A 25,239-nucleotide genomic window follows, 5' to 3' on the forward strand; every position below is an offset into this window, starting at 1 on the left:
AAAAACTTTTTTAATTACTTTTGTCAAGTTTTATTATTTATAATTTAAATTACCCGTAAAAGTATAAATATTATATTCTTGGAAAACATTAGACTTAAACGTAAAAGGGAAAGGGCTGTACATCAATCATATCCAAGGGGCTGTTTTTCAGCCTCTTAAATCTAATTTTTAATAAAAATTTAATGATACTATGAATTGTAGTGAAATAGTATTAAAAATAATATAAAGCTGAAACTAAAAAAGTTTTTTTTTTATGTAATGATTCAACTGAAAATTATCACTTATTTTTGAGAGTATATAGGTAAAAATATAGATTTGAAAGAAACTTGTTGGTAATATACCTTGTGCACCAAACAGTATTAGTATTTCAACATGTAATTTGTAAACTTAATTGAGATATTAATAACTTTAAATATTTCAATTACATTATAGTATCAACAATTTAATCAACAATATTAAATATATAAATAAATATATATACAAAATATATAATCAACAATATTCAGAAAAAATATTTCCAAGTGCTGTTGTGAAAATCTAAGAAATTTATTTGTGTCCTTTTTTATTATGTTTTTCAGTTTATTTTTTGAAAATAAAATTTTTAAGTTTTTTTGTCTTAAACAAGCGTATTTTTATAAAAAAGTATTTTGAATATTAATTTAATATTCTGATGGATCTACATAGGTGGAATTTGAATAAAAATTTTGTGGATATAACTTAATTTTGTCCCTTCTTAAAAATATATCTATGTACATTTTCATAATTTTTTGGATGAGCTGCGAATTAGGAAGAGATAAGCCACCTCTAAGCTAACCTCGCTAGATTACACCTATGTGGACACCTTATAACATTTACTTTAATAAACTATATTTTTAAAAATCTATATCTAAGTTATTTTGTTGTTGAATTAAGAAAATATTGTTTTAATTTGTTTTTTATTGATCTAGAATTTATTAATTGGGCTATGCCCCAAAGAGGACCACATAATAACCAATATGGCTAAAGACTCAGATTCAGAGTGTGACAGTGATAACGAAGAAGACGAAGAATTTGAAATTGTTACCAAAATAATACAATTAAGATCGGGGTTGTGCTTAATAACATACCTTGAACTGTTATCATTTTAGTTTTCACTATGGATCTCAGTGGTTATGTACTCATTCTCAGAGAAACAGAAGACAACAAAGCTAAACTTTTTGGTAACTTGCATTTGATTATTTGGCGTTTTGATTTCTTAATTTATTGAGAACTATTTTAATTATATTGCGAGTCATTTTTTTACACAAATTACGTGTGATTAATGTGTTATACTGATGTATTAAAAGTCTTGATTAGTCATGCTCTCTCCAAAAAACCTAGTTATTTACTTTAATATGTGATTTATAAGATGTTATTTAATTTCAACAATAATACATTATCGTTATGTGTAATTATTTTAATGTATTATTAGATTAAATAATCTAATCTATTGGAGTTATAATATCCATTATTTTTATAAAAAATAAATAATTAAATTTTTAAAAACTTCTTTGTTCATTTGATCGATTAGGAAAAAAAAATCTATAGTAAGCTAAATGTTATAAATTTTTATATGAAAACCATCTATCAAAATTATGTTGAATGAATAAGTTAGACTCAAAGATTGTTTATTAAAATTAATGTTCATTATTAATAACAAAATTATCAGTTGAGGTATTTAAAAAAGCTAGTTCAATTTTTATTATGTGAATTTAATAATTAAATAATGAGTCGAGAAATACATAAAAGATTCACATTAATTGAACTTTCTTCGTTGTTTTTTAAGCTTAACAGCTGCAAGAAAGTCTGCGTTTGACAATCTGTTTACTTTTATTCTGTTTTGATTTATACAAGACATTATTAACTAATTTTTTTATTCTTATTTTTCTTTGAATATTTCTGACATTATTACTCGACTATCAAATTACACTATTTATTGTATTATAATTTATTCAGTCCGTTAATACATTTATAACTTCAATATTGGATTACAAACAGTTCAAAAATATCGTATAACCTATCACAAAAACTAATTTTTCCATCAATATTATTTGTGTGGTCGATTGGAAAATTAACCCAATAGATAAAGCGCATCCATATAATAATTTTTAATTTAAACATAGATCAAAAAAAAAAAAAAAGCAACTAGCTTTATAAAATAGAGATATAAAAATAAAGGAATAGTAAAACGGGTAATTATCTAAACATACATAATGTATCATATGATTTTTAACGTATCGATGATTGATTGATAAGAAAACTTAATAATGAATTGGAACTTAAGTTGAAGCATAATGTAATATTTGATAATGATTCGACCGTTACGACAAAGGATATTTTGTTTTTTATGTATTTTTTTGGTTAGGTCGTTAATATCGTAAAGTTATTTGTAAATCACATTATAATTTTACTTCTCCTTAGTTCTGAAATAAAGTTTATTTTATATTTTGGATTTTACATATTTAAATCAAATTTTAGTTTCACGAACATGAAATTATTGACATGATCATTAACATGATGTAGGTCTTTTAACATTGGCCACTTAATTTATCAATGATTAAGAATTTTTTTAATTTATCAGTTATCTTTTAATAGTGTGTTTACTTTTTCAATTTTTGCTCATAATTAAAAAATTTTGCATAAAATTATAATTTTTATAACCAAATTATAAATTTATTGTGTTCTCAAAGCAAATAATTGCGTGCATTGATACACATTTTTTATTACACATATTTTACAGTTTATTTTTACTTAAAAATGTAGTTGATTTTAACTTAGCGATTATTATATGGCTTTATTTTTAATGTCAATTAAATACTGCCGCAGTGTACTTATATATCCAGACTTGATACAAACTGTAATAATATCTTCTGATTTAGGCTCGAAAGTTGATCGTACGGATTTTGAAACTGGCGATGAGATATTTGCTATTAACGGACAGCAAATAGCTGAAATGAATAGAGATGACTTGCTGTCATATTTATACCAGGTGAGATAATTCTTGAGATTTATTTTTTATTTTCTTATGTTCAAATAAAACATTATTTTACAGTGTATTGTCACGCGAACTATATGTATGAACTTAAAACCTCGAGTGAAAAAAGGTGAGTTTATAAGTATTTATTTTAATTAATTTTAATTATCTTGAAATTACATTAGAAACTGTTTTTAAAACAATATTCACAATTAAACAGCGTTTTGCAATCAAAGAAGTACAAATGACTGAGTAACTAATAATTTAATGCGCACGTAAGTATTCAACACACGTCTCCAGCATTTGACCCATCGTCGTGTTTGTACACCCTGACCCTTTTCACAGTACTTCCCTGTCACTCTGTGTAACACAACTCTGCAGCTTGACATTATCGCTTATAAAATATTGTTATTTGTTAGTGTGTGTTTCATGCCAACGCGATTTTCCTATCGACTTCACGTCTTACATTATTGTAAAGACCAACATGGTCATTTGTAAAACGTCGTAAATTCATAAGCAAATCAAATTATTTTCATAGCTTATAGTATTGTGTTATAATGATAGGCAAAGGCGCAACTAGAGATTACCAAGTCCCCACTTGACGAATTATGATGATACGATGTATCTATCTATTGTCCTAGACAATTTTTATTCCTATTTATCACATGGATCACTCCCAGTTAGATGATTTCTATCTTTTGTAACACAATACAGAAAGGACGACATTGCTGGGTTTTTGAAAAATTACCTCAAGCTTTTCTTAAACACTGTTTTTTTTCTCACTAAAACATTTAAGATGTATTATTTTTTATAATCTCGTCCCACAAAAATTGACTTCTTTTTACTATTGACTGTAAAATAGATTAATATACATATGTTGGGAATAGTAAACACAGGTGTATACTGTGTTTTGTCTGAGCTGCAACGTTGATAGGATCACAACATTAAGTGTAACATGATTAAATAATAGTATTAAAATAAAATTACAACGATTCGTATGGTCTCTGCCGGCCAACGTCCGCGGTGGCAATAGAGCGGTACGGTTTTTTTTTTTAAACCGAGTATCTATTTTTTATATTACTTAAATACACGATACGGCCGGAACCCTACCCGGTTACGTACATTCGTCTGTGTTCGACCACTGTCGTCACTGGTCGGTTAGCGACCTCGAGCACAATACGCACAACAGGTACGCGCCAGCAGGTAACACCAATAACAGGTCCACTCAGTGTCTACCTTTAGCTGTTACTATTACACCCAGCAAAGTTTTACTTAGTTTCGTACCGCTACGTTTCTTTATCGTGTTAGTTGGTTCGCACCCGTTGCCGGCGGGTACCGTCTTTACCTCGAAAGTGCAGTGTGTGTGTGTTTTTAATGCTATTTTTTTGTCGGCTTGTTCAAATTTTTCGGAGTGTTTGCGTGAGTGGATTAGTGTGTGGCGTATGCGACAATTGCTCGGATAACTTTTTCTCTGTGATTTGGCCAGTCCATTTTCAAGTGTAGGGTAAGTGTACTCGGTAATATCTCGTGTAAGGTTCTTATGAATATCACATACTCTGTAAACACAAGGGTACATTCAAGCAGCACGTTCATGTGATCCGTGGCAATGTAAAGTTTCGTTAGCATCCAAGTTTACTTAATTAAAAATAAATAATGTCGACCGCAAGCGTTTTTTATAAAAAGCTACTTCAAAATAATATTGAATTGGCTTGCATTTAGATGATATACAATAGCCTTATGCCGTGAACATAAGCTACTGTTTTGACTCTCTCAACATTTTATTTTATTTAAAAATAAAAATACTATAAAATATTCATAAAATTTAAGTAATATCGTCGTGTATGATTACTCATTATGCTTACTGTTTATCACTGGGAAAATTCAATAATACGAGGAAAAATAATTAAATTATTATTTTCTTTGTGTGCTGAAATATCACACTGTTTTAATTGTTTTTTAGTGAATAGCCACTAAAGTGATTTTAAATGAATTTAATTTAAGTTCAGTGAAAAGATGTTGTTCAATGCACGCACATTAAGCTTGAAAATAAATCAAAAAAAAATGTTCTCCCTTGACACATAAATATTAAAAAAAGAATTTAATTGTTAATAAATTAAAATCTATTTGGTGTATATTGATTTAATGAATTTTTCATCAAGAGAAATGTTTTACTCGATTTTGTTGCAGCCCAAGATTGATTTTCTTTAATGTTAGGGGAAACCTTTTATGCGAGTGTATTCAATAGCATTTTATGTATTAATTGTTAATTTATTAGTAGTATATCTAAATGAAATAATAGCATTGTACTGCCTTGGCCTCGATGACGTCAAAATTACTTTTGTAAGGATTCTCGTGAGTTTTCAGTGGTTACGAGAGGTACACATGCATTACAATTCACTATAGTCGTAGACTTGTTTGTTCATTTGAAAAGAAAACCCTACAAAGACCGTTACTAATAGTAACGATTTGATGTTTGATTGTACTATAATATCGTGACTAAAATCTTTTGGACAAAGCTCTAATTAACTGAAAGTGCCAACTTGCTAAAATTGTTTGCAATTACTATTTTACTCATTGAACGACCGCAACGTAGAAGCTAAGCTCTATTTTAATGTAATTTATTGAAATACATTTGTATGAATAAAATAAAAATATATATAAACATATTACAAATTGCATAGCCTATCTGAACTAGCGCGCATATTATACGCGAGTTTGGATAGGCTTTACAATACTTTCAAACAATTTCAAATACATTATAATTGACACTTGTGAGTGTTTTGTCTGTTGATATGCTAAATGAACCGAAAAGCTAATACGGGTCGTCTTTTTGTCACGTGTGTACAAATACAGGCATATTCAATACATTTACAGCGAACACTATGGCTGATGGACAAATGTGAACCGCTGACTACTTTAATTGGATGTGTACTTGTAACACATTTAATGTTCATCGGCACGTGACGATGAGATCCTTTCTACTGGATGTGTATTTAACCGGCTTTATAATTGCCAATGTTTAAGGGAGGGTAGAGTTTTGCTTAGAATGTTTTGATTATACCTGCCGGTTGCCTAGGAAATATACCATCGATTCTCCCCCACGCTATTGGTATATTTACGTGCCTACATCCGGCTTCCGGTTCACCGCAATGCAGCAAACGAAATTTAATGTTTTGTTAAACTGATTGAAATTAGAGGAAGTAGAACGTATGCCAAATAAAATCAGTAGCTCTGTGATTATATTGTTGATGGGAAATAATGTTTTTATACTTCCACAAAAATATTAAGGCTATAATTGACGTTACCAAACAATAAAAAAAAAAAAAAAAAAAGGTGGTACACAAATTCAAAATAAATAGCAGAATGTAATCATACAATTTAGTGCGACCAATAATTAAATAGTTATTACACGCGTCATTGCAACAAACATTAGGTACATGCTTATAATTTAATTGAATGGTAATAGAAATTCAACTTTTATTTGAAAAGGAAAATTCATACAGGACCTTATAGAATTTATCTTATTATAATTATAATCTTTTAAATATATATGTTCTTATGTTTGTATTTGAATTGCTTCAAGTTAAAAGAAAAAAAGAATAGTTAAAGGATTTAAACTTTTGATCCATAAAATATCCGTTCAAGAATGACACATTAAATTTGTTTTTTGTGACTCAAATAAAACAGTTTTAATATTACCAAGGAATGAAAAAAATTACTGTTTTTTAATGGATATCATAGCATCTGCATTATTACGCAGTGATTATCTTTAATTACTTAAGATTATGAATGTATAGCGATGGTTTCTATGCTGTAGCCCGTCTCGTTCATAAACATCGCGGTGCTAAAAGAGGCGTTTAACAGTAGTCGTAAGATCAGCTCGAATAGCTTTAGTACCAGAATTTTGTTCTCGTATTCTAAAACCGTGTTTTTTCACATCCATCTACACGCGGATATGTGTACTAGTATTAGGAAGACGAAATGAGAGAGAAAGAGTTGAGAACGCACATGCGGAAGAACCGGTCGGTCAAGTTTGCCTTTGGTGCTGCGGCTGCTGTTGTTAACCTCGAATCTCACGTATGCCAGTACAGTAAATAAAACTAGTTTGCAGGTTGGGGAAATTTTTTTTTTAACTCGACAACGTGTCCTGGGTAATTTATAATTTGTGTTATATGTAGGATATAATTTATAAGCTTTTATAAAAAACTTTTCAAGTTTATCTCAAATAGCTTCACGCTATTAAAAATAGTCAAGGGAAAATTTCTTGTGTGAATTCATGAAGGAACTTCACTAAGTTATTTTTATTTGACTGCNAATCATTATAATTTATAAGCTTTTATAAAAAACTTTTCAAGTTTATCTCAAATAGTTTCACGCTATTAAAAATAGTCAAGGGAAAATTTCTTGTGTGAATTCATGAAGGAACTTCACTAAGTTATTTTTATTTGACTGCCTAATGCGTTTCATTGTTTATCAAGATAGCAGTATGATAATAAGGCAGATAACTTTTAATGAAAATGTCTTACTGTTAAGCAAATAACTAGCAAAGAAATACTGTAAATTATACTTAATATGTATTGGAAATATATTTTTTAGGTAATGATAGTAACGAACGAACACAAAGATTTAAATGTAAAATTAATTACTTTTAAAGGTGTTGTCCCGTATATTAGTTCATTAAAAATCTCTATAGGCTATAAGTTATTTTGGTTTTTTATTTATTATCCATTTGTTGCTTAACATAAAAGACTAGAACGAAAATTCTTGCCTAGTATATTAATTATAAAAAATTAAGTATTTAATAAATAATACTATTAATGTAAATTTTATTAATAACACAAAATAACTTATTATAATTATAACAATTTATGTAACTTATTTTAGAAACATACGATGTAAAATTTACATTTATTTTCGTTACAATGTTGTTTTCCATAGTGAAATGAAATAAAACACAATTTTTTTTTAAAGTTACTTTAAATTATTTTTTGTAAAAAAAAAAATGTGTTATTCCATTATTTATAGCCTAAAGTCTTTAAATGTTCTAAAATTATCAATTTCTAGCGTATGTAAATTGTAAATTAAAATTTTGAAGAGTATCTATTGTTTATATTGTATGTGTATTATGCTTGCAAATAATATATTAATATTTATTTGTTAAACAATATACGCCTAACATATGTTTTAAAAATTCGTAGAACAATAAACAATAGTACACTGAATCATAAACAAATTACTCATCTTTTATTTATTATTTCTCTGAGAAAGTGTAAAAGTCTTAATTTTTATTGCTCGTGGGTTGCAAATTTTAACTATCAGTAGACATAACCTGCTTAATAGCAGTGCTTATGTTGCAGTCAACATTGAAAAAGTTTTTTTTAAATTAGCATTTAATTTATCAATTTAAGTTCGTTTCCATGTTAGTAACTTTTTAAAAAATATTATATTATTTTATATTGACGAATAATATATCTTAAGCGGGCAATGACTTCTCTGCAGAAAAGTGATCATGGCCATTGTCACATCATAAGACTCAATAAAACTTTCGATTTTTTTAACGAAAGTAAATTATTTTTCATAATTTAACCGTAACGTCGCTTTGATTTTGTATGTATGTGATAATCACCAACGTAAGCATTTTGATAACACCGACTAATATCGAATAATTTCAACTCTCATGTAGTCTTAACTTAACCCTTAACTTCATGTTTTGTCATTATAATAGATGGACAAGTTATTTCGGTATCCAACTAAGTTGAAACTTGAATTATCATCTTTATCGTTGTGTCGTTCTTTGTTTTTGACAATTTATTTAAAAAAGTTTAATCTTCGAAAATAATTTATCGAAGTATTAAAAATTTGACTTTTCATAAATTTTAGAAACGTGTTTCAGCTAGACAGAAATGAATTAAAGGTAGAATCATAACTCGATAATATTTTAGCTAAAGGTAAACTAAAAAAATTATCATATATGTTGTCGCTTTTCTGTTTTATCAAGAATTCATTTTTATCACGTATGCATTATAATTTGAACTTTTTGTAGCTTTCTAAAAGAAATTTTTTTTGCTAAACCAAAGGCGTCTGGTTGTGATAATAGTGCAAATTATCTTTGAAAAAATTAAATGTCATTGTTAGTTGTTTTTTTAATAACATTGTCACAGACTTTTAACTCGGTGCGAAATAACGTTTCGTTGGTTACTGATTGTCGGACTTCCGACAAAGCCTTGAAGACGACAAGTCGCACAGGAGACCTGATGCTGTGCGCTCGTTAGAAATTAAAGATGCTAAATAACACAGTAAATGTGTTCAGTGGAAAGAAACAATATTTATCATACACGTATAACATTATTGTGTATAGAACAATATATTATTGTCGATGGAGACTTGTCCGTCGTCGCTTAACTCACGTAATGCGATGTTGCCGTAAGATAATGTTATATATATGTGCGACCGGTTGCCCTTGACATCCACCGGGAGGCAGTGTTTTTTCGGTCCATCAGCGGCGTGCCGTTCGTGTAGCAGCTCCTCCCGCACAACCGTATGGAAATGCCAATGCACATACTCACGCGGTTACAGTACTTTCCGCGTAGGTTGCATTCAAAATCATTTGTGCGTTTTTTACGGTGGCGCATTTGGGACATCCTACTCTCTCAACTATTGCGTGCTCCGCTCGGTATCCGGCAAAGAGCTTACCTTAAGGTGGGTTGTCCTTGCAAATAATAGTGCACTAGAAGATACCTACGTTTTCCGTTGTAATTGAATTTGTATTGTACATTTTTTTATCACGACACAAGTGTACTATTATGATACTCTTCGCAGTATCTTTTATGTATCTCGATACTCGCGAATATTAAATAAAAATATACGTTTATTTTTTATATGAAAAACCGAAATTTACTGAAAAAATTGTTTTTAATAAAAATATTGGAATCCATTTTTGTTTTTTTCATATATTTTGTTTGGTGTAGCTTTTGTCTATTTTTTCTGGAAATTTGTCATACCTTTACTCAAATTTTGGGTATTTCCCAATTTTATAAATTTATGAGTCATTTAAATATTTTCAGGTTGAGTACAACGTTTAGGAAAAGTGAAATTTCCAAGTATAACGAAAGTAAAAGTTTTTTTTTTAAGGAGGTTATTTAAATAAACATATGTTTATTTGAAAAAAATAAAAAAAAAATGTGTTAATACAAAATTAGATTACTGAGAAAACAGGTACAGATGCTTTATTTATTATGTAATACGCGAGATTATCTTGTAATATTTACTTGTTTTTAAAATACTCTATTGATATTGTAAATCATTAGATAGTTATTAGTGTATCTACAACATTGGTAATCTTAAGTTTTGTACTTCTTAATTATAGTGCTTATACTTGAAGATTACAGGTATGTTTATTCGAAGAACACGATTTGCGTATTATCGACACCTTTATAACTTATAAATGCATTTTTAAATAGTTTCCATGTTAATAATAAGCATACATAATAAGCATTAGCCATGAGATACTATAAACAGGCGATAATGAATCATTTTACCATCATTGGATTCACGTTTTTATTGTACAACGTCTAATCTATAATATTTAAGTACTTCTAGAGAGAAACTGATCCTCTAATATTTACGTCTATTTTTTTACTAGTTTTGAATTTACTTATGCCTAGTACACCTACATACTTATGCCGATTTACCATTATTTTTAATAACAATACAACGTGAGTAATTCCGCTTTATCATTAGTTTTATGTAATATGTACCTACACGTTTTTCAATAGGTGGTAATTTTATCAGTATACTTTTTATATAATTCTAGGCGAGGTCATTTTCAAGTGGCTGTTTGTAGACTTACTATTGTTTATTGTAGTCGTATAGGACAATTCGTACGAATTTGTCAATGACAAATTATCCTCATTCCATTTTCCACAAGTTGACCTTTATGCGCATTAAAAATATATATATTTTTAAATTCCTATATCGTTTTTCATAAAATTTATAGCGTTCAGAAATTCGGTCGAATAACTAAAACATTAATAGTAGATATACTTATAAGTTATGTGAATATTTTTCATTTGATTGTGTGTAATTTATTATAATTACTTAGTTCTGAAGGTAATAATTAGACAACCAGTTTAAAATTAATAATAAACTATTAATTACATTTTGAGAAAATATTTTTTAACGTTTCCTAATTTAGTCTCATAAAGCTTATTGTTTTATTTTTTTAATGTATGATAATCTATTCTACATCGCAACGATATTTTCTTCCTCTTCTATATCAGATACGAGTACACGGGGTGGATCTAACTGACAACTCATATAACTTATGATTTACATAACATTTTATGCTTTTTTTTAAAATAAATGTTTACAATTTAAGACTATATTTAAATGTTTTTAATTATTTTTCGCAATTACAAGATATATTTTAAAAATACATTTTTTTACTAAAATTTTTTTTTAAGATTTGAAGATAGCCATTTTACAGATAAGTTTAAAAGATAAATTTTGGTATCAAAAACTTTTATTTTAGTTTAGTAGTATGTTTATTCAGCATTTTGAAGTTTGTTAAATTTTGTTTTTTTTTTTTTTAAGATTTTTCTATGGTATCAAATGTTAGTTCATATTATGTAAAGGACAGAAGTAAACATTATGTTTTACGTTATTTACTTGTAACAGTATGCGATTTCTTTTCAATGAAAATTATTAACACTTGAATAAGTATCTGTAATTGACATGATAAAACAAGTAGTAGTAAAATTAAGTGTACTAAAAAAATTTATAAAAACGTTATCTAAAACATGTTGAGTTATTTATTAAATAGGTTCATATTTCATAAATTTAAACGTGAATAATAGGGAATAAGTGCATTAATTATCAAATATCCTAACAAGGAATATTCTATAATAATACGATATCTATGAAAGAATCACACAAATTAATAATTGTTATCGCTTTTAACTTGTTCAACCATCGGACACATGTAGTTAACATACGAAAATGTTTCTAATATTTTTTAACAAAGATTTGAGATAATCATTTCTATAAAAATCGCGTTCAAACGTTACTATTTTTCATAAAATAGCAATTGATCAAATTGATTAAAAAAATAAAAATTTAAATGTTCTATATATCATAAGTTATGAGTTGTCAGTTAGATCGGTTCCATATTGTATAGCCTTAAAGAAGTTATTTTTATAATATTCTTTTTGTATTTTTGAGTTACATTTTCCCGTTTTTTGTTCATAGTCATTATACTTTCTGAATTTTACTACTCGGTAACAAGAGGGCCGTCCCAGGTTTTTCTTCGATACCTTACTCAAAAAAGCCTGCTGCTAATGAAATAAAAGATATTAGAGAAAGATAAACTTTTAGTTGCCTTTTTGTTTATTTTTATTTGTTGTGACTGTAAATTTTATAACGTGATTTTATAAAGTACAATAAAAAATATATCACGGGACCCTCGAGGTATTTTTTTGTGGACGTCACTGAAATGAGCAGAAGCTTAATAATTAATCGTTTTGTTTGCGTACCTCTAATGTTAAGTACAACATAATTTTAACAATCTGAAAAGTAATTTTTGGCCGATTGTTGTTCACGGCTGTGATTTATTTAAATTTTTTTATTGGCTCAGCACTATGCAGATCAGTTAGAATTTTTAAATTTTACAATTTGTTAACTATTGAGACACGTACTGGTTACTGAAAAATTAAGTTAAAACATTTCTAAGTAGAGTGTAGGTCATAAAAAATTACGTAGTAAACAAGTTTCTCTAAAACACGTACTAGGTTGTCACTTGTTATCAATTTCTTTTTGATTGTATCAATTACGAAAACCAGCTCTTGGAAATAGTATAGTCATGTATTATGTGATCTAATCTAAATAAAACTATGCGGGAAAATAGGAATATAGAAGTTGCGTTGATTTGTTTTGTTTTTTTATATACGGGAAAAGTTTTGTTTATTGATATGCATTTCTTTTATTGCAGTTGTGTCCACTAGCATCGATTCAACTGGATCTGATCTAGGTCAAGTTCATGATGCATTTTTCATTGGAATCGAGGACGAAGCCAAAGAACGATTGGAACGGCTGGCTGCCAGCAAACACATCACTCCAGTCGACATTACCAAATTGGCTCATCAGGTAACTGACTTTATATTGACTTACTTCTCAGACAAATACACTCTGTGGTCTATGCGAACAGCAAATGATGTTATAAAATCGTACTTCTGTTAGTTTAAAAAAACAATTAATTATCATTGCAATGCGTTCTCACGCTCTAAAATCCAAACTATGAAATAATAAAGTTAACACGTATTTTAACTATAAAATTAATGGAACTGGGATGTTTTTGAAGATTTATGTAGTTGCAATGAAAAAATGCCTACAATATTGTTGAAAATTTACTGTTAATGCAATAAAATATAACTGTTCGGTTTAAATAGGTTATTTATCGTTTTATTATTGCGCAGTTACATTATACTACAAGTCAATTAAAAGATAAAATATTAATTTTTAAAACAATATTATCACATGTAAGTTTTTTCTACACCGTGTGTGTTCAATGACACTTATGTTTATTTAAATTTAATAGTCATCTTCTTAAGTTTAATTATTTTTGGATCCACCATTATTATGCATTTTTTAAAAATTATTAGTAAGATAAGTATTGCTTCATTGCGTACTTACAAACACTCGTGGAATAAGTAATATAACATATAAAGTTTAAACATGTACTGTTAAGTCGCAATTGAAGATGCGCATCTTTATTATCCAACGAATTATAAGACATGTAATTGTCAATTTATTATCATTGCCATCATAAAGTATAATTCAAGTGAAATGTTAATTACAAGCTTGTAATTTAACTTAGTAAATTATTGTAGCAAATCTTACCAATGATGACAGTATACATGTATAATTAATTGTATACATCTAAAATTCGTGTGCTATATCTTTGAATCATCTTGTGATATTCATATTATCAAACGTTTTCCCTATAATTTATGCAATAATAGGTTTAAATATACTCCATTGTACACATGTGTGGCCTTGAAAATGTATTAGTTATATTATATTATATTAGAATTTTAAATATTTGTTGTGGGTGTGAAAATATTAATCGACATTCTATTACCATTACACAGTATTTATTTTATAGTTATTATTTAATTGTACCTCTTCGGTACTATTTAGAATAAAACGTTACCTTAAAAAAAGAACTAAAAACTTAAGTTGAAAAAAAAATTTCAGTGAATTATATAGGTGATTTGGAATAGGTAAAATTAAAAAAGTCTTTCAGCTTTGTCAAAATTTAATTCCAGGAAAGTTTTACTAGTTAATAATTAATTAGACTACTTTTTTTTTTAAGAAAAATCCTGTGGCATAAGTTTTTGTATTTTAACAATAGTTGTAAACAGTTTATTTAATATTTACAAAGCTGCCTTTAACTATAAACATGTTTAAAAAGATAAATACAACTCGGTTTATTTCGCGTACTACTCTGGTCATTTAAAAAATTTTATATTAAAAAAATAAGTGAAGGCAGATGTACGCAACCCAATAGACATCAAACTACTAATAGAAGTGTGTGTATCAAATAAGGGGCTTTTAAGATCGAGTGTTAAATAACATCATCAATTATGCCGTTTTTTTCTCGTCAATTAATTAATTAGGAAATAATGTACAGTAATACTTACTTTGTTTTAATTTTAATTATGACAAATAAAATAATCACAAACCGTAACATTAACAAAAAAGGTTATTCAGAATAATGATATTGTACACAAATAATAATAATGCTAAATATTTGGTTATCATCATTACAATAGTTTTTAATTTGTTTGATGTTCAATTATTGAAAATTAATTAATCGAATCATTTATTTAAATATAAATATTTTATATTATAATACGAACCATTTTTCCGGTAGTCTAAACTGCATGTAAAATACTTACTAAGAATTAAATGTTCCGTACTAATGGCGTTTGGGGTTACATTGACTGTGCGTGGTTTCTGTTACCGAGAACTGTCCACGTTATTATTATTGTAGAAATATTTGACGAAATACGAGCAATGTGGTCAAAAGAGGCCCAATTGAAATCGGAAACCGCTTGAGAACCAACAAATTTGATGTTTTCGGATTCTGGTATGCTAGTTGAGATTTATGGTCCAGCTAATTAGACACGTTTCCACCATAAAATTGGCGTTTTTTTAGTTATTAGTGGATGGACTAACATATAACACACATTCATAATTATACATAGTCTGTATAGGATAATTTTTCAAAAAACACTGCAACACCAATTATAATGAAAAAATATAATATAGTTTTAATTAATTTATAGTTAAATTATTTATATAAATTTGAAAAATATACTAGCAAATAATTAATAAATTTATTCATGTAGTAAATAAACAGTTTGTTACATTATACAGTATTCATGATTTTAGGAAGAGATGGCTACATACATTTTGGCGTCCCTATTATTTTCATTGTAGTTATTTGAATAGTATTGTTGAGTAAAATAAGTCTACAAACATTTTTTTTAACATCTTAAATTTTCAATTTCCTGACCTTTATTTTTGTTGATAATATTAATACTTATAATAAAAACATCATTATTAGAAAACCAACTATATGTTGACAATACATATATATATATATTTTATTGCTTTAATGTTAATTGTAAACAATAAAATTATCCTGAAATAAATTGCTGTTGGAGCACTAACAAATCTAAAAAATTCCATGACTATATTAATTATTATAATAGTTACTGAACGATTCCTACGAGCGCCCCATAAAACATTCTGAATACAAATGCAGAAAAAGTCATCCATTATTTTTTATAACTTTGTCTATTACAAAGTAGGCTATATATTATAAAAGTAATTAGGTAATACTGTATTTCGCATTTTTATTAAAAAAAACTTCAGCTGTTTTATCAGACATTATTTCCCACTAGTAATCATTTAGGAAAAAATGTCTCCTTTGTTTGTATTATTTGTCCTGAAAATATGTTTACTAGAACTTTTATGAGAAAACGGGTAATACATGTTGACATAATTTTCGTTTATTTTCAATGCTCGCGTTTTAAGGTTAGTGAAATTTAGCTGTATTATATTAAACTGTGCGAAAAAACAAAGTACCTAAGACTTTTTAAGTGGAAAGCCTTTATGAGGAAAAATTTACTTATTATAGGTGTTGAATAAAAATGTTTCGTACTTGAGATATTAGTGAGCTGTTCGTTTAGCTGACACCTATTTCGACGAAGATCAAAAGATTTTAGAAGATGTTACAAAAAAAAAAAAAAAACAGATGAGTAATCTTGAAAAACTGATTGTCTTAAACATCTTTTTGTCAATGAATTTCGTGGATATTCTTTTAAATATTTTACATTAACAATAGACAAACTTTTTTAGCTGAATAATTTTCTTTAGATAGACGATAAAAATGAAATGTATAAAAAATGACAATATAATAAAAATTGATCACACGTGGCTAATATTATTTAAAAATAATAATTATTTTGACCTAAATCTTATACTTCTTCTTTTGGATTTATTTCATTTTAATGAACCTATAAGATAAATATTTTGTAGCCAAATTATTGAGGATAGGATGTACACTGTATAGTATATAGACATAGGTTACGTTAAAATATACAATTGAGGTATAAGTTGGCAACATTTGTGGGAGTCTCTGCCTGGCAAGCAGACTTCCCTGCAGGCAGCTTTCAATGCAAAAACTGTGATGTAACTAATCAATTTTTTATATATTTCATTTCAGTTAATGCGGCAATTACATCCAACGACTGAACTCAACGGTTATTTGGACAATAATAAAGTTTCTAGTGATATTTGTGTGGATCCATCGGATAAGGGTATAAGTAATTCGAATGAACAATCGGATACCAGACCGTCATCTAGAAGACCCAGTTCGCCGTTCAGCAATGGTTTGACGGAAGTACTGATCGGTAAAGATGAAAGCAGCAATTATAGACTGAAGTCCTTGGACGAGACCACCTATTCTAAAAACAGGTAAGTCGATACCGTTTATGAGAAGCCAAATTTGTTAAAACTTTTGATCTTCCCCATTATCGCAAGAAGTTTATTACTCGCGTGGAATTGAATACTCGTTGTAGTATATGCTGTTTTGCAATCCAACTCATGAATGTACACACCTCAAAACCTCTCACTAAATTATTAATATCGTCACACGGTTTGGCTCTGATAACGCATATCGATTTAGTGGTGACGTTTAGTGTGAAGTAGGTCTATTTTTTGTCATTTTAAGCATTCCTAAAAATACTTTATATACCTCCTCACTCGCTATACGTTTGTAACTTTTCATGGCAACGACAGTAATTTTATCAGTAGTTATTTTTAGAAATGTATAACTTATTTATATTAATATTATACTCTAAATAGTAAAAATAAAATGGTTTGTATTATTGCAAGGTAAAGAAAATGGGGTTTATTTAGTTTGAGCACGACAATCATTTTTGGGTATAAATTGTTGATTCTTTTTGTTAATTTTCCGAATTTTGTTAATTTTTTTTTTTTGCTTGTATTACGTAAGAAAAGTTGTCGATTTCATATATTTAGTGGCGTTTAGTTGTTACAAAATTACATTACTTTAACGTCAGTTGGTGAGAAAATATTACAATAATTACTTTAAAAATTACGTCACTTACAATGTTTAGGTTATATCAGATTAATATGAAAATAAATAAAAAAAGGTTTATAAATTTGAAGCTTTAACTCGAATATAAGTAAAAACTAATATAAACATTTTGACATTATTTTTTATTTTAAATAAACAATTTTAAAAGTATTTATACGCCTACAACAACTATATTTTACACAATAATCTTAGTGAACAAGTAAAATGTACTTGTATTTGGCGCACAAGTTAAAATCATTTTTTAAAATCATTAACCACTTTAGTTAGTTTGAAGTGAACTTAGTGTGTTTAAATTTTCTGTGCCCTAAAGCTATTCTCCTTTTTTAATCTTTTTGTCAACGTTAGAGGAAATAGTCGGCAAAAAAACAAAGTATAAATGCTCAAGTAGTACGGTCCTACTTACTCCTTGATTATTCAAATAAAAAACTCCGTCAAACAATGAAAAATTATGCAAGCACATGGATGCAGTACAAACTGTGTGGCTTTTTAAGGTTTATTTGGTTCCCCAGTAAAATATAAGTGGACAAGATTTTTCGACAAGGGGTGTTTATTTTTCACGGTCCACCTGTTCTTTATTTACCGCACGGTTACGTGCACAACAAAGGGATAGGTTTTTTACTTGGCTCAAATTTTGTACGTGTATGGTGTTTTTTGAGAATAAAAAAATACAGGTGCTACGTTGGTGACTAATACTTATTTTTAAAAATATTGTTGATATTCAATCAAAAACCTGATGCCAATGAATTTATTAAATTCAATTCAATTTTACTTAGAATAAATATTCAAATTCAATTTTGATAAATTAAATAGGTACGTGTTGACGTAAAAATGATACGGTTGTCATCAGTTAATAAAATTAAAAAAAATCATAATAATTATCATGACAGCCACGACAAAGTTTATTTGTGTAACTATCTTTTTTGATCGTACCGAGTAGAGAGGAAAATTGTGGACAATCATATTCTTTTCCTCAGTTTTTATTCGCCTGTATTTACTTTCATGACATAATCAGTTATATTATTAAACCAGAACTATGGTAAACGTGTTTACAATATCGTGCACACATTGGCCAATGGAATGGCATTGAATTGTTCTATGATATTTTTTCCAATTATCCTAAATTTGAACATTACTCAAGTCCGCGAACAATTGAATTATTGATTTCTGTACTAATAAATGTTAAAGAAATAACGTGTACGATAGTTTTATATTTTGTTTTTAGTCCGATGTAGTCAGAGGAAAGCAAATTTTAGTCGTGGCACTAATCTTCTGAAATTTAATTAAATATTGCATTTTTATCTATTATGAGGATATATTTTAAAGATTCTATACATTTATAATGACTTTGTGTAAATTTGCATCGAAAATCGATTAAATAATTTATGTACTCTATTTAATTTTTTTAACTAAAAGAAAAAGAAGCTTTTAAACGATTAGATTAAATGTTAGATAAAATATACTGACTAATATATTAAATTAAAAAAAAATAAGTTTTTAAGATTTTTGGCTCCTTGTATCACATTAGTTTACTTTCCACGGGGAAGATTTTATAGCGGTGCGTTTACAAGGTGCACAACAATGTAACCGAATTTTTTTCTTCAATCACTACGGTCTTATGAATCTTAGTACGGATATTATGTGTGTATGTGACTTGTCACAAAGGGTCAGGAATTCCACGACGAGACAGGTACTCACTATTAACCTCTCCCCGCCCCGACCATTTTATTGTATCCTGGGGGTTGGGCGTTATTATTATTATTATTATACCTGCTGTTGCCGCCGCTTTTGCTTCCCCCGTCGACGTCTCAGACCATGTAGCAGTACAACAGCAGCAGCAAGGTGTATACAATATCATACGCACGTATTTTTTCGTTGTATATACGGCTCAACGAATGCATAAGACGGTTAGAGCAGCGTGTGCACAGGTACGTGTAGTTATAACTGCCGCCACCGCTCCTTCCAAATACTCATCCGCACCCCTCCGACCCGATAATGACGACGGTCCGGTTCTCCCCGTCGGCGGCCGTACGGGTGTACGTCGCGTTCTTCCAACTACTATTTTGCCAGTCCAGTGTTAGTGTTGTTTCGGAGCGGATTGCGTCTCGTCCGATCGCTATGATATTTCCCGTGATACGAAACAGTCGTACAATTCGCGAGTGCCGTATATATTTTTCCGTCAATCAGTAACCGCTGCACATTAGAAACCATTTCGGATACGTACATTACAACACGATGAAACTGTTACCTTATAACTGGCACACGTGGTGAGTACCGAATATCAAACGTAACGGCGGCGTCTGATGCACCTGATCTATAATCTGTAAAATTCACTGCTGTATAAAATTTGGAATTAAAATCATTTGAGTCATGTCGTAATGTTTTCTGCAGCAATTTCACTAAAATTAAAAAATACTCTTTACCGTAAATATGACGAGTGGTGACTTCGACGCACTTGACTTACGCGATACGCAATCAAAGTACAAATATTATCATTTTCGAATAATTATTTTTCAAGTCGTATAAATATAACAATCTTAAAATAGTAAATAGCAACTGGGGCGAGTTTGCTTAGTCATTCGTGTTAGTTTTGTCGTGACGTTACGGCAGGTAATATTGGTGATTAAAATTCCAATTTATTCAATTACAAACCGAACGGTTAGTTTAATGGCTGTAATAGTATTAGTGCGTGTATTATCTTTTCATTTCCAAGATAAATTTAATACTTAGTGTATGTGCTTGGTGTGAACATGTTTATTGGACTGGAGATACCAAAAGTTGGAATGCGCATTTAGTCCGAGGGAACGTTTTATAGTGTCGACTATGAAAAAATCTCAGTTGAATAATTCATACACTTAATTCAACAAATCAATTGTTATTGTTTTCAAACGCCCCCGTCGGGACTTTACCGAGACTGTTAAACACAAACGTTTTTGTTTTACAGCTAAACTAATATAAATTTAACTATCCATAAAACGTGTTTAGGTACCTAAATACCACTCAGTAGACGAATGTACAAAATAAAAACGTTAGAGGAGCTATTAAATTTGCACGGTCTGAACTGTTTTTATTGTCTATAATTTTTTCGAGCAACTAAATAATTTTGGAACGTAACAATCGCAATGAACTCGAGTTTTTTTAACGTTTTATAGTCTCATCGGAATAATGGGTTCTGTAGGTGTCACGTAATAAGCACACTCTGTGTGTTCAAACGGCGTTATGAAAGACTTAAAAAACTACAAGTTATTGGCAAATCATCCATCTTAACAAAAGCGAGTGCGGTGTATTAATTGTCATTAGATTTAATTGTGATTACCATTGTCGTTGTGGTAAAGGGCGTTCGGTTAACACGAAGACCCTTAAAACCTCGTATTTCATTGTTATTAGCTTTAATTATACCGTAAGGCTTCCGTGGCCTCGTAGTAAATCTTGGATTTTTTTATTTTGACACCAATAATGACGTTAACCGCAAATCGTTATGCAATGAACATATAAAACGCATATTTCTGTGCGATTATAATTCAGTCCTAGGACCCTTTTAAATGGGTTAGATCTCATACGAATGTGTTTTGGTCTCGTATGGTTTTACCGAAATTGTAAGTAACCATAGTTTCCACTATCTTGGAACTAAAAAGAACAATGAAATCTAAACGAGATGAATATTTGTGCTTTCGACATGATTTTCTGCCGTTAGATCTAAGTTTTTGAATCGAAAAAATAATAACTTTTATTTTTTACAGTTTTAGAATTGTAGTGCACACTATTAAAAATTATCTCCAATTGTGTACTGGTAAATATTAATTATTTGCGTGCAAAATGTTTTCATGAAATCTTAATTCGTCCGTACGAAATTGAATACAACTCCTATTGGATGAAAAATTTAAAAAAAAAAATGCCCAGATTATTAATCGGTTGTTTTCGTGTCATGCTGTTTGATGGCCAAAAACGCGAGCACATTAAGGTTATATCGTTTTTGCACGACAAGGAGAAATATTAACCACTGCACAGTTCGGTAGTCCGTTACAAATTATCGATATGATTATGCGAGACATTGGATTTCATATGATTTTCACGTGAAGATTTAGTTTGTTTTCGTTTGCCCAAATCCAATGCCGTTTCGCATAGCGTTACTAAAATGATAAATAACAAGACATTGCTGCGCGAATACCGTACACTGGTTACGTTTGTAAGCATAGTTGCCTCGGTCAATTATCGCTGTTAATTTTTTATCCGTCCAGAGAAAGACTATTGTTTTTTAATCCACTTGTTGTCAACGCGACATCGTGTGGACTTTGAAAAAAGTTACGCCTCGGACATTCAATTAATAGGCAACCTAAATGGCAACCTTCAGAACCGTTTGTTTACTTAAAAGATATAATCATCTCTCTCGTCGACAACGAAAACCACTACGTGTTTTTACTTAAAATATGTTTCTCGACGGTTTATCTTGTTATTTTTTTCCTATAATTTGTCAAACTTTATTTGTTCTGACCTCGGCCAGCAGAAGCGTTCAGTTTAAAAGTAGCGGACAAAGTCACACTGAGCCGATGGTTCTTTTAGTACTTTACTGCGTTTGACGACAAAATCCATTGCGAGTAATATGTTTTTCGTTTTACGTTTTATTACTTGTTTATGCTCCGTGCACATTCCTGTACGGTTATAAACGGACCGTTTCCGTTAAACTCTTTACCGCGATGAACACGGCAGTAGATGGTGATTATATTATAATAGCGTTTTCAAATGTATTAGAACTGTTCGCGATTATTGCCCTATCCGGTAAAAGTGTCGGAAACTGAGAATTGTTCGGACTGAACTCGACAGTAAAAAACACAGTTAATATTCAACGACATCGATACAGCGACACGTATCAGCGCACGGTGCGTTATCGTTAATATGCAACAATAAAAAACACAAAACGACCGTGCAGATTAAACGCGAGTGTTAAATATAAAGCGATAATGGCAGTAATTATGTCGTTGTGTACGTAACACGCGAGAAATGTAATTTTACTTGGTAATAAGATACTCTTAGATATTATTTGTCGTCTAAACTTGCCAGGGAGTGGAAATTGTTGTTAACAACGACGTCGTCCGTTGTTTCCGCACGTGGACTGCGTGTGGTGTTTTAGGCGTTTAACCCGTTCGCATTAGATTACCCGTACGTAATGTCCGCGTTCTTCACAGTAACACTTTACGATAAAAATACATTGTCGGACTGTAATTATTATCTTACCGCAATTGGTATTCGGCATGACTTATTGCGTTTGTCTGTTGAAACCATCATCTCTTGACTAACCATGTTTGTTTTCCGTTGGCACAGGTCTCGTCGCCGCAGCGGAGGACTTGTCCGCGTGGGCAACGAGGTCGGTACGCTGGAAAAGAAGCGAGCCGTAGAAGACAACGACGGCGAAACGCTGGACATGATGGTCATGATGAGCACCCTGGACAACGGGCCGCATCGCGAGATGGCCGTCGACGTACCAGATTCGTTCATTGCTCGCAACAAGACACCTCCGCGGTACCCACCGCCCTCGAGGACCACCAACCGTACTGCCAACAGCACGCAGGTTAGATCGCATTTCTAATTAATGGGAATCAAACAATTTATTTAAAAAAAAGCGAACCTGACTAGTTGAAAGATCAACTAAACAATGCCGTCATTACGCGTTAATCTCCTCAAACCATAAAATACGAATGTTGTGTGTTTAATGTAGCTCAAGTACCTAACAATCCGTAATTCCGCTGTAAATATATAATATCATGGTTCTAATGAAATATGTGCAGCCATAAGTCACTAAGTGATGGTAATTAATGACGATTTCCCCGTTTATTGATTTTCTTGTAAAGTCGTATTCGCGACAAATGGCACGTATACCCGAGGGCCTTGTTTATAGAAATAACTGGATTTTTCGATCAAAAGTTTCAATATCGGTGAAATTTCTTCAGAGTAAAGTCATTTATTGGCGATCCATTAAAACCATAATTAAAAACGTAAATAATTACAAAGACTGGGAGGCGATAGAGATGTGTTAAAAATAAGCGCGATTTAACTGATTGGGATCTATGTTAGCTTCGATCTCATGTATTGATCGTCTCTTTACGACCAATAAGAATTTGTCTTGCTTGTCGAAGCCTTTTAATAGCAGAACCGTTTAAATGTGTTAACGTCTAAAGTTTTTGATTTCCGGTAATTTGCAAATTTGGTAAGTTTTTACTTAAACGACCTCTTGAAACTGTCTCGAACGACAACGAGAACAAATGTAGATATTAGTGGAATAAAAATGAGTTGTATTGATTAATGTTTAGTGTATAAGCGTATGTTAACTTGTTGGGTTCATTACGCGCCACGACTATCATTAGCCAAGTCTCCTTTTGCAATTGCGCCGTGTCATGGATACCTATGAATACTTTCACGATCTTTCACTTGTAAGGTTTCGCTTAGCTATTTCCTCTGTCGATTAGTAAGTGTCATTGTGAACAGCATTTGTGCGTGCTAAATTATTAATTTGTATTTTATGTTTTCCCATAGAATAATGGCTCTGCTGTAATAGACAAACAACATTCGTCGGTACCGCCGCCGCCTCCACCGCGATCAGATGTGATCAAACAACAGCTCCATCAAGCTGCCAGCATCAACAATAACACGATCGTTACCATATCGTCGACGGAACCCACCAAAGAGCAGTTGGAGAGCATCAGAAAGTACCAGGTAAACGCACTCGGAGATCATATCCACTTGAGCTGTTAACATGTTTATTGGCGTCTACTCCCCGCACTCTCTTTTGTAACATCCATCCCGACCGACCCTCGAATACTCAATATAACTAGCCGCTTGACAGAGATAGGGTCACGTATTTGTTGTTTTTAGTGCAAGTACCAAAAAGTGTCAGTCTTTCGATTTTGTGTTTTAAACGAGATAACTCGGAAATATTGTCGTCCGGAGGATGGGTATAAAAAAATAAAAACTCGCCTTATTCGAATAATTTTCTATCCGATTTCGTATACGACGTGAGCAGACCAAATTATCTTTGACAATTTTGCTGTTTCGGTCAGTCGCTTTAATTTGTGACTACCGGAGATACTTCACGGCATCTTTTTCGCGGTACACGTTAAAAAATTTGCCCCACTCCAGAGATTTTACAATAGTAACGGGTATGAATGACACGGGCTGATTGATTTTTTTGGAACGCCGCGGCGTACGTACGTCTCCTTGTGCTCGTGTGTGTACATCACAATGTACAGGTATCTTTATCGCCACACGACCTTCGCATTCCACCGTACACCGAACCGTTACTAGTGGCGATGCAACAATGCTGGTGCCATGATCATTGTGTGTATAATACTACAATCGAGGAACCTAACGCATAAAAAATTCTTCAACGTTGATTATTCAAACCGATTTTCAGAAAAATGTTATTTTCCTCGCACCATTAATATCATCACACATTGTATGGCCACCTTTAGATTTTGTTTTTGCCAAGACGGAATATTACTTTGTTTTCCGGGTAAATCTTAACAATACACAACAACAATGTGCTCGGTTGTTTATTAAAAATAAATGCCCC

At 30.5% G+C, this 25,239-nt stretch overlaps 1 protein-coding gene across 3 annotated transcripts in view; it reads left to right on the forward strand.

Moving 5' to 3' along the window:
- LOC126896899 (protein PALS1) overlaps window positions 1-25,239 on the forward strand; it is a 35,741-nt gene that overhangs the window by 1,763 nt on the left and 8,739 nt on the right. The window contains exons 2-8 of one of the 3 annotated variants that reach the window (XM_050670055.1): window positions 948-1,199; window positions 2,898-3,007; window positions 3,071-3,122; window positions 12,978-13,132; window positions 16,782-17,032; window positions 22,995-23,241; window positions 24,204-24,383. In XM_050670055.1, coding sequence (XP_050526012.1) covers window positions 1,136-1,199; window positions 2,898-3,007; window positions 3,071-3,122; window positions 12,978-13,132; window positions 16,782-17,032; window positions 22,995-23,241; window positions 24,204-24,383 — 1,059 coding nt within the window. In that variant the 5' untranslated portion in view covers window positions 948-1,135. Of the gene's footprint in view, window positions 1-947; window positions 1,200-2,897; window positions 3,008-3,070; window positions 3,123-4,213; window positions 4,497-12,977; window positions 13,133-16,781; window positions 17,033-19,650; window positions 19,943-22,994; window positions 23,242-24,203; window positions 24,384-25,239 lie in introns of those variants that run through there. The other 2 variants (XM_050670056.1, XM_050670057.1) reach the window with 2 other exon arrangements.

The sequence above is a fragment of the Daktulosphaira vitifoliae genome, unplaced genomic scaffold (genome assembly GCF_025091365.1).
Source record: "Daktulosphaira vitifoliae isolate Bord-2020 unplaced genomic scaffold, ASM2509136v1 Scaffold_1, whole genome shotgun sequence".
Lineage (NCBI taxonomy): Eukaryota > Metazoa > Arthropoda > Insecta > Hemiptera > Phylloxeridae > Daktulosphaira > Daktulosphaira vitifoliae.